The sequence below is a fragment of the Lissotriton helveticus genome, chromosome 9 (assembly GCF_964261635.1).
Source record: "Lissotriton helveticus chromosome 9, aLisHel1.1, whole genome shotgun sequence".
In the NCBI taxonomy this organism is placed as follows: Eukaryota; Metazoa; Chordata; class Amphibia; order Caudata; family Salamandridae; genus Lissotriton; species Lissotriton helveticus.
The window spans coordinates 1,145,087,354-1,145,106,574 of NC_136070.1; the positions used below are offsets into that span (position 1 = coordinate 1,145,087,354).

Here is a 19,221-nt window from a genome sequence, read left to right on the forward strand (position 1 = left end):
GGAATGCAGCATTGTGGCTAAAGGATGCCAGCTCACCCCATTTCCCCCATTTGGCAAAGTTCCCTGCCTTCTAGTATACAGTTATAGCCTGCCGTTGAGGGCTATACTAGTTATTAAATTCCCTATACTCAAGCAAAAGGCCTGGGCTACAGGTGAGAGACTAGAGTGAGGAAGGTGGTCTTTTATACACTCCGGCAGAAAGGTTCTAATGCTATTATAACATTCCACCAGTTGAGGGTAAAATGTTAAAAATTAAACAGTGAGAAACCAAAAACCAACCAAACGAATGTTGGGCAAGAAGGTCTATAACAGCCATTACTGGCCCTTGGTAGTCTTTTGTTCTTATTTAAGTTCTCAACATTTCAAAGTTCTAATAAAACATAGAACCTCATTTAGAGTTCGGTGGACAGGTAAGATAGCCAAGATATTGGTGCTGATCTGCAGTTCTTATAATTCTGATAATATCTGGAATTCAGATCTGACTCAATGTCCTGACACTTCTCTTCTCAGGACAGGTCAAGGAGCTAAAAGCAGTCTTAGTAAAGAATTGTATTATTGTTTATGTGCACCACGATCGCCAAAAGGAACCTTTGCAAGTGTCGGGGTTATAAACCCATGAATTACTTTTTTAAAAAAAAGGGCATAAACAATTCATTGTACAGCATAATGTTTCAGAACTATTTTCAGACCACATAGGATTGAAAAGAATTTGTGAAGAGAAACTCATAAAACACTCCAATTTTTAACACAGGACTATAGGAATTATTTCTCTGCAGCAAGCGGGATAGTTTCTGAAGTCACCAGAGTTCTATTCAAAATGTTTTCCGTTCATTCATTCATTTTTTAACAAAGTATGCTTATGTTTATAAGAAATAGTTACATTAATAACTGTTTGCAGCATTTGGGACTGACTGGGCTACGGCTCCATCAGCACACTCAGGGACAAAAATAGCCCTAAATCCTTTATTTTATGGCTGGGTTTCCCTGTCCTCGCTAAGGTGAGTCCAACGCTAGTGCTTGCTACTGAGTAGTCATGGGTTAGCACATGGCAAGGTTATCTTTATTACTAAGTGTATCTGATACACGTATTGAGCTAATGACACAACTTAGTTTCAGTTTCAAGGCTACAAGACTGTACAACTAGGGTACAGTACAGTTGAATAGGGTAGTTCACTTTGAGCAGCTTGTTGGTGGTTCTTTATGTTTAGAATTATTTGTTCACAAGAGACCTTTGGAAGGTCAATAGTTCGAGTATGTGTTGTTACATTTTCCCAGTGCTGATTGCCGTAGGTCACAAATATTAATCTGTAAATGTTGTTTCAGTGTAAGAGGAGAGGCAGAGATGAAGATTAGTTCTCCTTTGAGATTTGCTGTATCATATTCCTTTCCAACCCTGCGATTGGCAACTTATTTATGTATTTGCCATTAAATTACTCACTGAACCTTGATGGTAACGACTGAGTAGATAAAACAAATCTGCTTGCATTCCACCACGAGACTAGTGTTTTAAGAATGTAAAACATGTATTGCATTGAAAAGCAGGCATATTTTATTCTTCCCCTGCTTGTCGGACCAACCTCTCTGGTCAGCATCAGCACAGGGGCTGCTGACATGAATTTGTTCCATGTATACCAGAGAGTAAATTATGTGCAATACTGTGTTATGTGTCCAGTATTCCCTGATGTATCATAGACCTTATCGTGAGTTCTATGTGAAAACACAAATTGCAAAAACATATTTTGTTAAAACATGGTCTACAAGACAGATTGTCCAAATATCGAAGCGATCTGATCTAAATACTTCCCAATGAAAATTTCGACCTGTGTTTTATTCCTCAATTCAGCCTAACTCACATATTTTAAGACTGTGTTAATGTTCTGTTCTAGTTCTAGTTGTACCTGAATTAGGAGCAAGTGCTTGAAAAAAGGTGTTAGGTACGGTTCGGCAATTTGATAGGGACATATTAATAGAAGGCTGTGAGTTTGGTGAGCAATCTTTTAGTGTTTATATTTGTGCAGTCTGTGCTTTCCCATGCTATAATTTTAAGGACCTGAGTCGTCTGCACAGCATCATAGCATATGAGGTTACAAAACACATGCACATGTTAAGCATTTAAATGATACATCTTGGTAAGACCATTTGATGGGTAATTAATATGTGCAGAAACACTTTATAATGGCACAGTTCATGCAAATCAGCTGTCCTTCAAGTAGCTGTGGATAATGCATAGCTGGTCCTTTCCTTAAGGTCTAGAATCGCTGGTGAATCAGGATTAATATGCATAACTGTACGCAGTAGTTATACAGTTTTCAATTCGAAATTCCTTCTCAGCACAAAAACCTGAACACGTTTAATGTATACAGATTTCTCTTGTTATAGATTAACAATTGTACCACCAAGAAAGCAGGTTCAGGGGCATCTTTTATTTTTATAGAGGCGTTTTGTAAGGAGACATTGTCAAAGTACTTTTTTATCCATGCTTTTCCATTTCCAAGGTAAAACAAACTGCCTCTCTATTGGACATGACAGAAGGAGAGTTGAAATTCAATTACATTTAAGTACCAATTGCAGCAAACAAGCTGCTGTTCTTTGATGTGTGGCTGTTTTTGTTATTTTTCTACCTTCTGCCCTCTGATGGCTATTTAACCGTGTTCTTCACTTATTGCTGTAGTATCAGTGATTAAGTACAAATGTTCATAGGCTCTACGTTTTTCTTAATAACTCAATGCTGGTGCCACTGATCGTTTGTGATGCCAAATACCAAGGATGCCTGGTCATGTCTCTTTCTCCTCCTCCCTAGACATCTGCCTCTTTATCTCACTTTTGTGGATTATTTCATCACTGTTTTCATCCTTTGCATAGTTTTTCCGTGTTTCTCTTCCACCTTCGTTCTCGCTTTTCTGCCTCCCTCTCAAAGTATCATGAAAAATATATTCAGGCCACAAAAATGAGTGTTATTGCCCACCACCCAGAGACGTTTTAAGGCATGGGCAAAGTGGGCTCTGTCCCAGGGCCCCAGCCCTTCATGTGGCCCCCTGAGAGAGCCAGCTTTGTTCTTCTGAGAGTCTTCCCCTGATGACCTTGAATATTTCTTAAACAGATTGTTTAAAATACAATTTTTCTTTAATTTATTTTTAATGTGGGTGATGTGTAAGACTCTATTACAGACATTCTGCAGTAACATGTTGTGTTTATGTTTAATGCAACATCCATAATAAAGGCGCTCTTTTAAATCACAATAGAACCTCACATATGAGAAATGGGGGATGTCACATAGATTATTTGCAGTGATATAAGTGAGCTCCTGCTGTGTTACAATATTGAAAACACACCTCACTATCTGTAAACTCATTTAGAAGTTGGTCAAGTGTGCCTGTGCACTGTCAACGACGTGGCCAAAGAGGGTATGAACGAGCTGAAACTGGATCATCAATTCAAAGCTGCTTTGAATTGGGGCCCCCCAAAATACTTTTGGCCCAGGGCCACCGAAATCCTTAAGATGTCCCTGCCACCACCCGCACCCATCGGTACAAATAAGCACTGCTTACTTTCAACATCTGTTGGCTGGTATTTCAGGAACACTCATCCTCTTGTGTTCCTCTTGCTCCTCATTTGCATCATTTTTGATCAGGGAGGAATGCTAGTAGGTTTAAATTGGTAGAGGCAGCCCTATAGCTGGGAACACATTTGAGTGAATCAGCCCTGCTATCTCTCCCTGGAACCAAAGGCCTTCAAATGACATTCAGAATACAGGTACGTGATTACCACATAGAAATAATCGGAATAGAAGGGTACATTACAAGTATGTAAAACAACTCTGTGCACAGGGGCGTAACACAGGCCCCCGCTGCCCCTGCAGGGCTGGGGGCCCCCAAGCTCCAGGGGGCACCCCTCATCACAGCAATCTGGCTGCAGAGCTCCTGATTGAGCCCTGAGGGGGCCCCTCCACGTGTCTTGCAGGGAGGCCCCCTCGAGTTTCGTTACACCAGTGTCTGTGCACCCAGAATAGCAGGCAGAAAAACTCTAGTCGTAAAAACAGTCCATCTAACATTGGGACTGCAGCAAAGCCCCAAAGGTCTGGTATGATGGCAAAAAAGACATTGAGGCAACTATGTGCAAGTGAAACACAAGCTATATCTAGGAGTACATCAGAGCACTCCACTTTGTTTTAACTGTTAGCTATGACTTTGTTCATAGTATCATCCATGCTATGACAGTGGGCTTGCAAAACATATGCTTTACACTTTAGTCTGGGCCAGCAACCAGCAGGGTCTGTGCAGTAGTCATCCATTCTGTTGCTTAGATGCAAGATTCCAGGAGCTTTGTAGTAGCTATGTGAGGCACTAGTTGGCTGATTGCCTTAAAATGAATCTCCAAAACTCCTGCAGCAGCCTAAACCTGGTTCTAAAAACCCTACTTTTATTTTCATTCTCTATTAACCAAATGAATTTGAGCACTGAAGTTGTTAGAGAGACCTTGGTAGTGGGGAGAAGCATGGGAACCGCATGGAGTAGAACATTCTCTGCTCTGGAGAAAACCATTTCCATGAAAGGTGCCAAGTCCTAATTCCCTCTACAATCTTTGAAGTCGCAGACTGCTCAGGGTCTTTAGATATCCTGCATACCAGTGGTTTTGTTAACAAGAATGATAATGAGATATTTTCTGTTCACTCTGCATTACTGGTTCCCTTAAGTGGATTCAAATGAAGAATATGTTGATAGTAAGAACACCTTTGATTCTGATCTGGTGGACATAGAAGGCATCATGCTCTGAGGGTTCCATCATGACCCAATCATTAGCAGGACTCCACATTCACTCCACATTCACCAACTCTTTACATTTTGCATATTAGCCATCCCATTCATTCTGGAAACAAAAACCCAGTACTTAATACAATTTGGCACCCACAGATCATTGATTTTGGAGGTTAAGATGATCTTTCTGGTCCTTAAGTAGTTTCATATGTTCCTCCATGGGCAAATGGCTCTAGGGCGAACAAGTAGCCCCACAGCTAAATTATGCACTCAGTTGCTTCCGTTTGCTGGCTGGTAAGAGCCCATTGGAACCTTGGTGCTGGGTTTGAGAGTCTTTCTATCCATTGTTCCTCTTTCAGAATATAAGAATACAGAGGAGTAAAGACGGAACTGTAAGTGAATTTGCAATCAGAAGGCTAATAATTAAACCACTTGTAGTCCTATCCTTTATTAGGAATCAGACTAGAAATCATGTTTACATTTAGGGTGCCGTCCATTTTCAGTATTTGACCATCTCCTCAGAAATAGTCTACCAGTAGGGCCAAGTTTCGGGAAGTTACACACAGTGTATTTTTTTGTGATGCCGAAGTCTACACCAAAAACATCTCTAATGCGACGGGACATTTATCTAGCCTATACAGATTACAAATACTAATTATGGAAAGCATAGCTTTCATCATAGCTCAGACCCATAACTACCATTATTATATTGGTAATGCATGTCAGTTCTTAATCTGAAATAAATATTTTAGCTTTTGTATCCTGTCCTAACTACATTTTTGATCCTAATCATGATTATTAGATTGGAAAAGAGTATATACTCCAGATATGTGTCCTTTATTGTAACACAGATTTATTTTCAACCATATCTATGTTCCAAAAACACAAAATATTACAATTCAAAGTATAGTTACTTGATTACACATATACTATAAAACATTCCTAAAGCAGATTCAAGAATTACTGTCAAAGTTAAAAATAAGATGCATGTGATTGATTTAAAACCATTCGTGATAAACACTTCAAACAAGAGGTTTCACCTTAAAGATACCCTTCAATGAAAATACAATTGTAGAACTGTGACTTACATCAGAGTAGTCTATATTTAAATATATGTTTTTCTGTGAGATATAAACTTTTATACCAAGGTTTTTGAAGATGTTGATTAAAACCTTAAATGTATTTATTTGTCATTTGGGGATATTAAACGTAGTGCGAAAACCAAACACACCTTACAACTCTGTCAACTCACCCTAATATTTATTCTGTACGGTTTAGCCAGCTGAGGTTTGAAAACTCTTTGTAATTATTATTTCTGCTATTCCACATCGAGCAGTGTCTTGCACTTACTATTAAAGAGCGACATCACTTTCTATTCTTCTGATGGGATACTTCCATCCATGTAGCTTAGTTATCATCTGATTATCATCAGGAAAAACATCTTCTCTAGTACTGATAGAAGGATCTGAAATATTTAAAAATAAAAATCAAATTGGGTAGCTCAAGAACACTGGTATCTCTCACTCTCTGTCTCCCTACCTCTCAAACTCAATATATGGACACCCATGCACAGAGCATCCACCCTTTCTCCCTCTATTCTACCACTATACCCTCTCTTTGAACTCTTCTTCGCTTCTAAGCCTCCTAAATTAACAATTCTCTTTCTTTTCTCTGTTCTGTACCTGTTGGCACAGCTAGGCTTCTCTGTCCATAGCTAGTGAAGTTGCCTGCTATTACTATCCATAAAAATGGCCATAGCTCTTTACATAGATTTCCACCAACCTATAACTCTTTGAATTTTAGGAATCAATTACCCTAAAACTGAGGCCTAACCTATATAGGCCAGGGTCAATAATTAAACAAAAATTTACCTGTTTAATAACTCAGAAAATATTCTCTCTGATTGAAAATGTACTTCTGACCAAAGCTTTTCCAGGATGGGAAAATGAAGGTGTGGGAAAAATTTACTTGCAATAACTCCGCAGATTTTCACATGAACAGGTTACACATATATTTAAAAATGGAATTCTCAATAGTTTGCCATTAGTACAGTGATGACCTCCATCTGTAAACACGTAAACCTAAAGTCATGAATCTGCACCATTGCAGGAGCACTTGTGTAACTTAATTTAAGAATCAGGCCTGTAATTTATTTTCATGTTGTCCATGATGATTTTAAACAGATTCTACATTAATATATTTTAATAAAAATATTTGCATGTGTCAAGCATGGTTTACTAAAAAATGATGTCTCAGAGAAATGGTATATACATTTGCTCAATAGTTTAGTAAATGTTTTTTTTTCCAAGTTGCACTTTGTTATGTACAGTTTACTTTGAAAAGCAAGCAATCAGTAATCTTGCTTTCAGTGTTCTGCACAAGTTTCTATTTTATCAGGGAGCATTCTGGGAGTAACATAAATAGCCTTGAGTCGTTAGGTTTTGCAAAAATGTATATATATTTTTTTATACTGGAACTATTGTCATAAATGCAAGTTGAGCTCAAAGGTTGCTAAATTTCATTGACACATTCAACCTAATAGCAAAGATTTTCCATTAATAAAATATTTATACAAAAATATATAAACATTTCCTTCGTTTCATAAAATCCTCATTTAGAGATTCTTACTGTGATACTGTAAACTGACAGCCAAAAAGTTTGAGATGTAAGTGGTTGACATACTTGTGTCGTCTCTTACTCCAAACAATATGTTCTGGTCATCAGTCAATAAGAATTCCACACTTCTGACATTGTCAGCATTTGCCTGTGATAGTGGTGCTTCATTTGTGCAGGCAGGAGGGAAATAGACCTAAAATTCTTGAGCTTCAATGGATCAGCGTTCGCTTTTTTCAAGATAGGCAAGACAGAGGCCTCTTTCCAGGTGGAGGGGTAAACACCCGTCCTCAGGGAGAAGTTCCACATAGGGTTCAGTTGCCGAATGAACCCATCAGCCAGCAGCTTAAAGAACTTAGCCGGGCAAGGATCACCATGTGAACCTGACCTGCATTTTCACAGTTCTAGGAGGGATGCAGCAAGGCTAAATGGGCAGAGCTCAGACCACCACCTACGTAGGTCTAAAGTAGGTTTTGGAATAATTGGCGCCCCAGCTAGGGATAAAGAGGAGTAGATGGATTGCAATTTCTCCTGTAAAAAAAGAGATCGGTCCTCACAAAGGGGAGCTGAGGGAACGATAGTGCTATCCAAAGCCAGAGGTGTAATAAAGCCTTGGACAAACTTAACAACTTCTTTGAGTGAATTGTCAGAGGACTTAATTTGGCAGGCAATAAAGTCTCTAATGGCGTTATGTTTTAGCTTGTGGATTTTTTTTTAAACTGTTCGGTAGCCTCGGGATCGTAGGCTTTGCGCCATGCACGCTCCAACTTCTTACATGAGCTTTTCTCAACCTGGAGGTCAGAAATAAACCAGGGTGCATAAGGTTTCCTCCTGGCCTGTTTCAATGTCTTGATTGGGGCAACTTTGTCCAAGGCTAATGTGACTCAGGAATTGAAGGAGCATGCATCCCTACAAAGGTCACACGACAGCTCAAGTGGGTCTGACTGTAACATGGAACCCATAGTCACAGGTAAGATCTTTCTCCAATCTCTACTTCCTTCATACAATGATCTAGCTTTATTTAACCATGTAGTGGTAACTAGTGTAACTAGGGGCCATATGCATGAAGAATAGGAAATGGATTTCCTAAATAAGATTTTTACCAAATTACATTGAGGTAATTGCAGTTCCTAATGTAAGAAAACCTACAAACTTCAGATAATGATTCCTAATGTAGACCCACCTCATAAATATAAATGAGGATGGTCGCAATTTGCAAGCCATTGGGAAGTGCAGCCATCATAGGGATAGTGGCCTACTGGGGTCAGCAGACTACCATGTCTGTGAGTGCTTTTTAATAAGCAATCTTTTTTTAATGCAGCCCGCTTTTCTTAATGAAAAATGTATTGGTTTTCAAAAAATTAAATGAAACGTTTAAGGTTCATTTTTTTAAAGTAGGCTGTGGTCTCTTGGACCACTTCCTTCTCCTATAAACTAATTGTTCCAGTGTTCACAAAGGGTAAAGGGTCCTGTGGGGATTCCTTCTCATTTGAAAATGGTTAGCACTACCCTTGAGATGTCTGCCAAAAATTAATGTTTTTTTAACCGTAATTTGGTTGCAAAACATTCATACATAGTACTGCAATTTTGTATTTTGAAGGGATGTACTAAATACGCCCCTTATATAATATGGTATTGCAATTTGCGTTTTGTATGCATGAAAAAGCATTTTTGTGGCCGAAAACTGCCAGGTTCTGCAAATCGGGTAGTTTCCAAGAGCAAATATGCTTTTTGTACATATGGCGCTTAATTAGTTAAGGGATTCCATTTTTATCTTATATATTCCCTTCATTAATCAGACAGAATCTAAGCCATGCACTCCTTTACAGAACAGCTATCACATGAGCCCACCATTGCAGCAAATAAAACAAGTCATTCAAAGAGCTACCACTGAGCAAAAGAAGGCATACATCTCAAATGAAACAAATATTAGTCTATTAACTACAAAAAACACACATTTCTCCATGCAGCCATAAATTCTCTTGCTAAATCCTAAACTTCAGAAATGTACATTGGCTGAGCATGGAATAAATTAAAATGTTTTAAAAGCATGTTATAAATCAATGACATTCTGTGCAGACATGTTGTTTTCGTTACCATCATCCAAACAAGCATTAACTCACACATCCAGCACAACACACATTAACTATATAGCCAGCAATATCTTCATATCCAACACTCACAGAATAAACCTAACTAGCCGGCCAACTGTGAAGGCCATCACCATATACATATAGAAACTATCAAAAGCAACCCAAAGAATAAGACATATTCCTCAGTCCATCCACTCCTAATTGTGAACCACCTGCAATAAAACTCAATACTCATCTAATTGCCAAAACACAACCCCTAGGATGAACAAGAACACAATGTCAGAAACACATAATTTCCTGGACAAAAAGGGTCCAGTCTGCAAGCAAATACAGAAACTTCAGGCTAAGGGGAGTTGGCCGTTTTTAGGTCGAGCCTGAGCCAGCGTGAATGCGCTGCTCTGCGAGGCCTAAAAACGGCTTTTTACCACATACAACAAAGTTTAGATGCCTGTAATGACCCTTGTAGACATAAGGCACATTTTTTGTCATTCTGAAGTGTTGTGGAAACTAATATTTCAATTCAATTAAAACAAATCGAGACACTAGGTGATGACATGATCACAAATTGTTTATGTGCTGTATACTTTTATAAGTAAAAATGTATGTCTGTGCAAATGTAATGGCCATTTCATTTGAAAATGTGTTGTCTTTAATGTCATTGTGCTACCACACCATGCACTTTATGCCACTTTACTCTGCACTACTCCATGCCACTGCACTCTACTCTGCACCACTTAACTCTACAGAACTCCACTCTGCATCACTATACTCTACTCTGCTCCACTCCAGGCCATTCTACAATAATGTGAACCAGTCTTCTTTATGCCAGTGCACTCTATGCCCCTCTGCACCACTGCACTCTTCGCCACTGCACTCTACCCCACTCCACTCTACCCCCCCACTCTACTCTAGGTCACTCCTCGCCACACTACTCTGCAACACTGCACTCAATCCCAACATATTCTCTGCAAATGCACACGACGCCAATGCACTCTATTCTGTATCACTCCATTCTTTGCCACTGCACTCTATGTCAGTTCATTCTACGTCACTCAAATCTACTCTGCACCACTGCACTCTGTCACTCTACTCTCTGCCACTGCACTCTACTCTGCACCACTCCACTCTATGCCATGTCACTCTACTCTGAAACAATCCACTCTATGCTACTGCACTCTATGCCACTCTACTCTTTTCTGCACCACTCTACTCCATGCTACTACACTCTATGCTACTCTAAACCACTTCACTCTACGCCAGTCTACTCTGCATTACTACCCTTTACGCCATTATACTCTGTTCTGCAACACTCTACTCTATACCACTACACTTTACACCACTGTACTCTACACCATTGCACTCTACGTCACTGCACTCTATGCCACTCTATTCTAATCTGCACTACTGTACTCTACGTTGATCTACTGTACTCTGAACCACTCTACACTACACCACTGCACTCTACACCACTGTACTTTACAAAACTCCACTCTGCAACACTTTACTCTCTGCCACTGAACTCTAAGCCACTGTACTCTGCACCACTGCACTTTAAAAGACTGCACTCTGTAGCGTCCTTCCCTGCCCGGTAATATGTAAATGAATCACACCACACAAGGAGGTCGGTAATACATGTCTTTATTCTCTAGAATGTAACCACTAACTAAAACGCACTGTGTCATGAATTTTATTAAGCATACCCAATCACTTATGTCATTAGACTATGGAGTTCCGTTAGGTACCATCTGGGTCCCGCCCTCTATAGTACACAAGACACTGCACACTCTTCTCAGCACAACTCCCCGGGTCGCCAATCTACCACACTCTATGCCAATGCTCGCTTTTTCAGTACAATCTACGCCATTTTACCCTGTATCACTCCACTCTACACCACTGCACTCAACTCTGCACCACTCTACACCACTACACTCTTCGCCAATGTATTCTACGCCACTACACTCCTCTATGCCTCGCTCTATGCCACTGCGCTGTACGACTCTGCTCTCTACAACACTAAAAAATACGTTACTCTACTTTGCACCTCTTTACTCCACTGCACTCTATTCAAATCCATAGCACTCTATGCCACTGTACTCTATGCCACTGCACTTTATGCCATTCTACTCTGCTGTGAACCACTCCACTCTACAAAACTCCACTCTACAACACCCCACTCTATGACATCTCACTCCCCGACACTCTGTGCTACCTTATGCCACTCTTTGCTACTCCAGGCCACCCTCCTATATGACCCAAACTTTTGGCCATGCTTAACAGCAGGCACGCACAGACGAGACCTATTGGTGTTGCCAGTGATTGTTTATTAAAGGAATGAAGACAATAATTTTTTGGGTTTAGGCAGTCCTGATTCAGAGTGTGGTAACAAGATAAAAAACGGGCTTTTGCCAGTGGCTGGATGTAACATTGATTTCTGATCAAATCTGAAGCAGGATGCGCTTTTAGGCAAATGGAATTCAACCTGGGACTTCAAGCGTTCGTAGGCTCCTCTGAGACAGCTGTCTGTTTTGGGTTTCCAGTCTCTGTACAGGATGTTCCTAATGTTATTACTGTCATGGAATCAATCAGTCAAAATCTCAGCCACTGAAGCGTCAATTTTTAACAATAAATGGGATATTTCAAACATTGCCACACTGCTACATGTATTTATCTCTTTATAATCATCTTATCCCTACGTTTGTCAAGTAATTCTGAAGCATGTAGATATTTTGAGGCATTTCATTTAACAATGGTTACGTATTTGTATAAGAGGATGCTCAAATGCACGTACATTTTACTGACACATTCAGGGGCCGATTCCGATGCGGGAAAAAACGCTCCGAATAGCCGTTCGGACCGTTTATCCCGTACGAATCGTACCCTGCAACGTCTCCCGTACGTACGACGAAGTGCGATTCGTACCAGGAGCCGTACTCCGTACGAGTCGTACGTTGACCGTACGACTTTAATCTGCGTACGATTCTCCCTCAGAACCCGCTGTAGGCAACATCTGTACAATTAGCGTCTGGTTTTTACGACCCAGCAAGTATGATACGTGTCGGGTACACACCGTGTGACCCTTTTTCTACGGGAGCTGAAAACAGCCGTAAAAGAGTTTGTGCCGAAACAGGTACGGAACGGCCCCCACGGGTACGGTGCGTACCCGCCCATGATCGCAGGGGTATGGTGCGTACCCCTGTGATCATGGGGTGTACGCACCGTACCCCATGTACGCTGGGTGTATGCATCATACCCCATGTACGATGGGTGTACGCACCGTACATGGGGTACGGTGCGTACACCCATCGTACATGGGGTACGGTGCGTACACCCATCGTACACTGGGTACGATGCGTACACCCAGCGTACATGGGGTACGGTGCGTACACCCCATGATCGCAGGTGTACGCACCATACCCCTGCGATCATGGGGTGTACGGACCATACGGTGTGTATGAGTTTGTGTGCTTTTCCGTACGACTCGCCCTTACCTGATGTGGATGTGTACGAGTCGTACGGCATGTGTACGAGTCGTACGGTTCACGGTTTCAGCCTTGCAATACGTACGGATTGCGACGATTTGGACGGATTCACTGAATACGGATCGTACTACGTGACTCGGACGGACGGGTACTATTCGTACGGAGAGGACTCCGGATACAAATCGTACGGACGGTTTTTTCCCCGAATCGGAATCGACCCCTAAGTATGCAACATGCACTTTTTAGTGTATGTTGTTCCCATTCCTAGGTCATTTACTATAATTTCCCTGGCTATAAAAATGTATGCATTAAACATGCACCTGAACATTGTTGAATTGTGAATTGATTTTTACTAGACTGTTTCCTTAAAGAAATATTTGTTCTCAGCTGGCACCTACTTCTACACACCTCTTTAAATAAGCGGGCTGACTGGCACACGCTACTGCTCCTTCTGAACAGGTTACGCCAGACATATTTGGTAGATAGTTAAGAATTGTAACTGCATAACTCAATGTTTGCAGATGTACACAACAAAAGTTAGTATTCGAAGAACCTGGGGAGACACAGGAGCTGAGGAGTGTTAACCCTTCCCGCCATTTTGGAGCTCCTGTGACACTGTGGGTGATGAGAGGCGGGAGCAGGGAAGGCTCGCTCTGTGCCCTCACCCGCAGCGTAAGCCTCACTTTTTCCCCTGTAAAATCCACATAGCCTGTGGAGAGGCAGTGAAGATGGAGAGACATAGGACAATGGAGAGTTGACAGCTGCGCGCCTTCAATAGAGCTGTCAACATCCCAATGTTCTATTAAAGAAGCTTCCAGAACACTGGGTTAAACTGGGTATTTTGAGTCCATTGAAGTTAACCAATGAGAGCTGCATCAGGGATGTTGTGTGTCATTGTCATAATAAATGGGTGTCATGGACAGCAGACAGAGTATTAAAGGATGGGCCAGCATAGATCAGAGAAGGCAGACTGTTTGGTAAAGACATTCATGGGTTTGTTGTTCAAATATTTTTATTGTTATTTAAAGAGATAAGAAATTGATAATATATTGCAACTCAACATAGTATGAGAAAATAAATAGTGAATTAAAAACAAAGGTATTATAGATCAAAAATAGATTTCATAGCAGCAATTAATTTTGCTGGAATGGAAAAAAGGTAACCACATTTTATTATAACAAGGGAGACCAAATATATAAATAGAGATGACAAATATGATATGTAAGACATTCATGGGTTTAAAGTGAATCGTGCAGGTGCCAACATGGCTAGCCAGCTGAAAGCAAGATTGAATGGACAGATGGACAGACGTTGGATGGGTTGCTATCGGGATGGTTTGTGTTTTCTACATGCAGCACCCATGTAACGTGAACTTGCAAAGGGTATATGAGGGTGGACTGTAGAGTAGCAGAAATGAAGTACCTGTCTTCAAAAACGGCTTCAACCAAAGCTATCTTACTGAGGCGAAATATTCAAGAAACAATTCTCACACAAGGGTCATTTGCAAGATGTTCTTCCACATTTTATGACCAAAGCAAAGCAACTAAATGAACTACTGAGAATGAGTTTCTTGTTCTTTTGAAATTATACCTTTATTGTTGTTGTGAAAGTTTTATTTCAGAATAGGCACAAAATCTACCTTTGTAATATGTTGATACGTTAATGTCATTGGCTATATTGATCGCCTTAAGATTCAAATCATGTTTCAAAATGGTTAGAGTTTACTTTTCCAATATGTTATATTTAAATTAAGGTACATTTAGTGGGCGTCCGCATTTCAACGTGGAAGTTATCGTTTTACACTGAAACTTAATTTGCAATGCATGCATTTGTAGGCACATGAAAGATCAAAATAAGAAAGTGACCAACCTAAAGCACAATCAACAGCTGGAGAAGAAGAAAAATGCTCAGTTAATGGATGATGTTCGCAGAAGAGATGATAACATGACGGACAACTCGCAGCACCTTCAGGTGAGCGACTACAAAGCACAGACAAGTTGTGAACAATTGAACAATGTTTAAAGCAATTTTTTCCTTTGGACAGTATATTGTGCTGTAAAAAACCTGGAAGAAATAAGGTGCACAGTCTGGGTGTACATGTGTGTTCCACATATCGATACAACACATGTAGAGTTAATGAACTAAATATTATCTATAGTACATCCTCTCAAAGGTTTTTTCTGACAGGTCTTCCTGCAGGTTTGAAAGCTGGAGGATTCAGGCTACACATGCAAGCCTGAAGCCATGGTTTCCTTATCATCCTGATGAATGGCATAATAGTATGCTGCAACCCACAGGTGACATTTAACCAGGCCCAGGCAAAATTAGCATTATGCAACCTAATTAGTGTAATTTGGGGAATTTCATATTACTTATGTTGTTCTAAATACCTGAAATTCTGCTATTTCGCGTGTCACTTAATTACCTGTCAATCATGGTATAAATGTACCACAAATGTACCATTCATGCAAAAAATGTACCACGAATACTCAGGTGCAATACGCACAACAAAGTATGAGTGGTTTTAGCATGCAGTGCCTTTGTTTTTTTGCACAATATTTTATTGCGAAATGCATCCTTACGTCCAACGTAGGCACGAGAAGATATTTCACGCTAAAATGCAGCACCAAATGGCAGTTTTGCATATTGTGTAATTTTCTCATCATTTTGCATGATTACATGAAAGCAAATTATGCAAATTTCGCACACACACCCTTTTTTAACTTTCTTTGTCATTAATGTATTCTCTTACACTGTATTCCAATTGGGGATTAGCCAGGTTTACCATGTTTTGATGCATGAGTGTGCATAAACTAGGGCCTGGACTCCCCAGTGAGGAGAATTTAAAAAAACAACAGCATCAGTCGACACAAATGGAGAGTGACTACACAAAAAGCGGCACTTTCCATACATTAACTTTTCTAGTCTGCTGTAGTAAAATGACCAAATTCTTGAAGACCAGTCATAAATCTGCAGTCTCCTACAGGGTTATACTCACTCATAGGTGAAGGTTTAACATTTTAGGGAATTCACAGAACATCCCAGAATTAGGCCTGGAAACCTGCAACAGATCACTCTTAAAAAACATCAGTGAATTCCATTTTGTCACACAAAAATAAATATACATATGTGCATTTTAGCATAACAAAATATGCAGCATTAATGCTATGCACTAGCCAATTTTCTACTTTTTCCTAACATAGAAAACCTCTTCCTAAGTAAACCCACCAATTGTGAGGGACATTTCCTTCCCTTCACTCCTTTTTCTCCTCCTGTTTCCTTACAGGCAAATATGGTGTCCATACTATTCTTATTACTTTTGTGATAGCAGGAATATTTGAAACTTAATCTCATGGAGCTTATCAACGATAAAGAACCTATTCTGAATTCTAGCTAGTATCAAACTGTGCCTAATATGTATGATTTACAAACATTCACATGCATATTTTGCTCTATGGACAGTCAGTGCGCCTTTTGCTCTATGCATGGTTAGTTTGACAGGGGTATCTTTTTGTGTACAGAGTTCTCCCCTCAACTGCGTACTCCGCACTCTTAATATTACAATGCAATTTTGTGAATACTGAAAAAGCGTAAACATACTCAGATTTGTAAGTTTACCTTTGTGAAGCAGACCCTGAGATTTTTGAGATTCACCAAAAAGTGTGCAATTTGTTTCTGACATAATTCAGTTATTGAGAGCAAATCCCAGTGTTATAAGTGAGTAGATGTGGTCTGGAGGCTGTAGTTGCTGACTTTGGAATCAAAGCTAGGTTTATCCCCTAGGGTGCGGCCGCGATTCTGCGCCTGTGCAGCCGTTTTGAAGAGTGGGCGGGTTCATGACGGCCCCCAGCCGTCATCAGCACACGAGCACTGTGATGCATGACGGATGGGGCCGTCATCAGCACGCAAGGGGTTAAACCCTTGCCTCTGATAAAATCCCTGTAATTATGGGCAAATCGCTAGCGGCTTGTTTAAAAGTTTGGTGGTCAGGTACTCTGCCACAAATGTGACAGATGTCATGTTCAATTTATTACAAATGCCAGAGGATATAATCCACTTGTATTAAGGCAGATGGGATCTTTGTCATGTTTATGATAGAGTAACCTGTCCACGGAACTCCAAATCAGGCCTTAATCTTGCTATGCTTAAAAGTGTTTAAGAAGGCAGTGGCGGCTACTACGGAGTTGGGGTAGATAAAAAACTTTGACAAAACACTTACCTGAAAATGGCTACAGCTTATCCTCCGTTTTCTTCTCTTCCTGGCTCCCCGCAGCACACAGGCTCTCCTAAGCCAATACGACTCTGCTGTCGTCAGCATGACAGCAGCATCGTGATTGGGCTGAGTAGCATGTTTGGCCAATTAGGTAGTGCCTGGGAGCCTTGGGACTGTTCTCCACCCAGCTGTGAAACACAGCCAGGTGGAGAAAAATTCAAAGTGCTCATGACTGTTTGGCCATCCCAAGACTGCCGGCCAAACAGTCATGCGCACTTATGGTGCAAAAACCACTCCTCCTCCCTGTGACCCCAGCCCCGCCCCACCCTAACATAGCCCCATAGCCAGTATGAAAAAATAAAATGATAATAGCGTTGTTATCCTCATTTTATTTTTCCTTTTTGCACTGCTCTGAGAGCACTGGGGCGATGCTCCCCTACCTTAGTGGAGAAGCCACCGCTGATATAAGGTTCTCTGGCTCTTTTTTTAAAGGGTTACAGTGATCTAGTGCCAGTTTCACATCATATAAAGTTGCAAAAATAAATAAAAAGTGTGTTTACTGTTGTGTTTGCTACTTTTTTCACCAATGTTATTCCTTTCTGTTCAGAGTAAATATATGCTTCACCCATAGTAGTATATGTTGCTCAGGGCGCTCTCAAGGCTGTGAACTGGTTGTAACTTAAGACACTTACTACATGGTATGACAAGGTCTAAAATACGTTCCAACGCTGCAAACTATAGTGGCTATGTTGCACAGAGTAAGCGAGTAAGCAAACACTAGGATGCAGCCGGCCGGTGTCCTCCGTCTCGATCCCAGGCTCCGTAAGCCAGAGCTAGGTGTCCACGGCAGACGCATCCGTCGCGGGATGCCAAATCCTACTAATGACGGCTTAGGTTTATGACGGCAGCCTCCCACTGCAAGGACAGGTCAGGTCAACTTCAGGTAAGCAGTGAGCACATTTGACGAGGATAATAGCGATATATTGCGATGGCTCAGCGGAGCCCGAGAAAACATCATGACCTCGCTGCGTGGCTCCCCGTAAGGGGCGGGGAGCGATCTCCTCGCCGCACCCAGGACAGGCATCACTCCCTCCCTGTTCCTCAACTACTCACCCGGAAAGGGCTCCCTCTACAGCTCGCCCTGCAGCCAGAACAGCAGCTCCAGCGCAGGGAGCTACCACTGCAACATACAGGCCATGAGCCTGTACTGGGGAGAGCGCTTCCTGACTTTGATTTCTGAACTATTTACCCCCTGGACTTCTCCTGGCACTCTAATCCATACTCACTGGGTCACCCTCACGGACTTCTTTACGTTTTTTCTTTTGTCCTGGCCGCCATTTTGTTGCTGTTCACGGCCGCTTTTCTCTGGACCCTGACCTGCCATCTTGTCCATTCCCTTGTCCTTTCCCCTTTTCCCTCGTTTCCGCCTTGACGATCCTTAAATGTTTCTTCCTTTTTCTGATTTGCCTTTTCTCCATACCCTTGTATCCCTCCCACCCTCACTTGGTGTTGTGACTGTGTCCCCCTCCAACCCCACTTAATGGAACTCTGCTCTCCTGTTTTTTTGGGTCTTGACCTGAGAAAATCTACTATCTGTATATCTTTGTATATAGAGATAACTCTAATCACTAGTATATGCAGTAGACCTTTGTACTCTCTACCGTGCCTATGTGACTCTTAGAGTATATCCATTCGTATCCCTTCCCTATGTATATAGAGATAATTCTAATCACTAGTATATGCAGTAGACCTGTGTGCTATCTACCATTCTTATGTGACTCTTAGAGTATATCCATTCGTATCCTTTCCCTATGTATATAGAGATAACTCTAATCACTAGAATATGCAGTAGACCTTTGTATTATCTGCCATTCCTATGTGACTCTTAGAGTAGATCCATTCGTATCCCTTCCCTATGTATAGAGAGATAACTCTAATCACTAGTATATGAGGTAGACCTGTGTGCTATCTACCATTCTTATGTGACTCTTAGAGTATATCCATTTGTATCCTTTCCCTATGTATATAGAGATAACTCTAATCACTAGAATATGCAGTAGACCTTTGTA

The 19,221-nt window shown here is 41.0% G+C and overlaps 1 protein-coding gene across 1 annotated transcript in view; it reads left to right on the plus strand.

Moving 5' to 3' along the window:
• Positions 1–19,221, plus strand: part of ERC2 (ELKS/RAB6-interacting/CAST family member 2) — a 2,322,684-nt gene that overhangs the window by 1,336,863 nt on the left and 966,600 nt on the right. Inside the window, exon 13 of the mRNA XM_078661584.1 lies at positions 14,775–14,910. Within this exon, the coding sequence (XP_078517710.1) occupies positions 14,775–14,910 (136 nt within the window). The remainder of the gene's footprint in view (positions 1–14,774; positions 14,911–19,221) is intronic.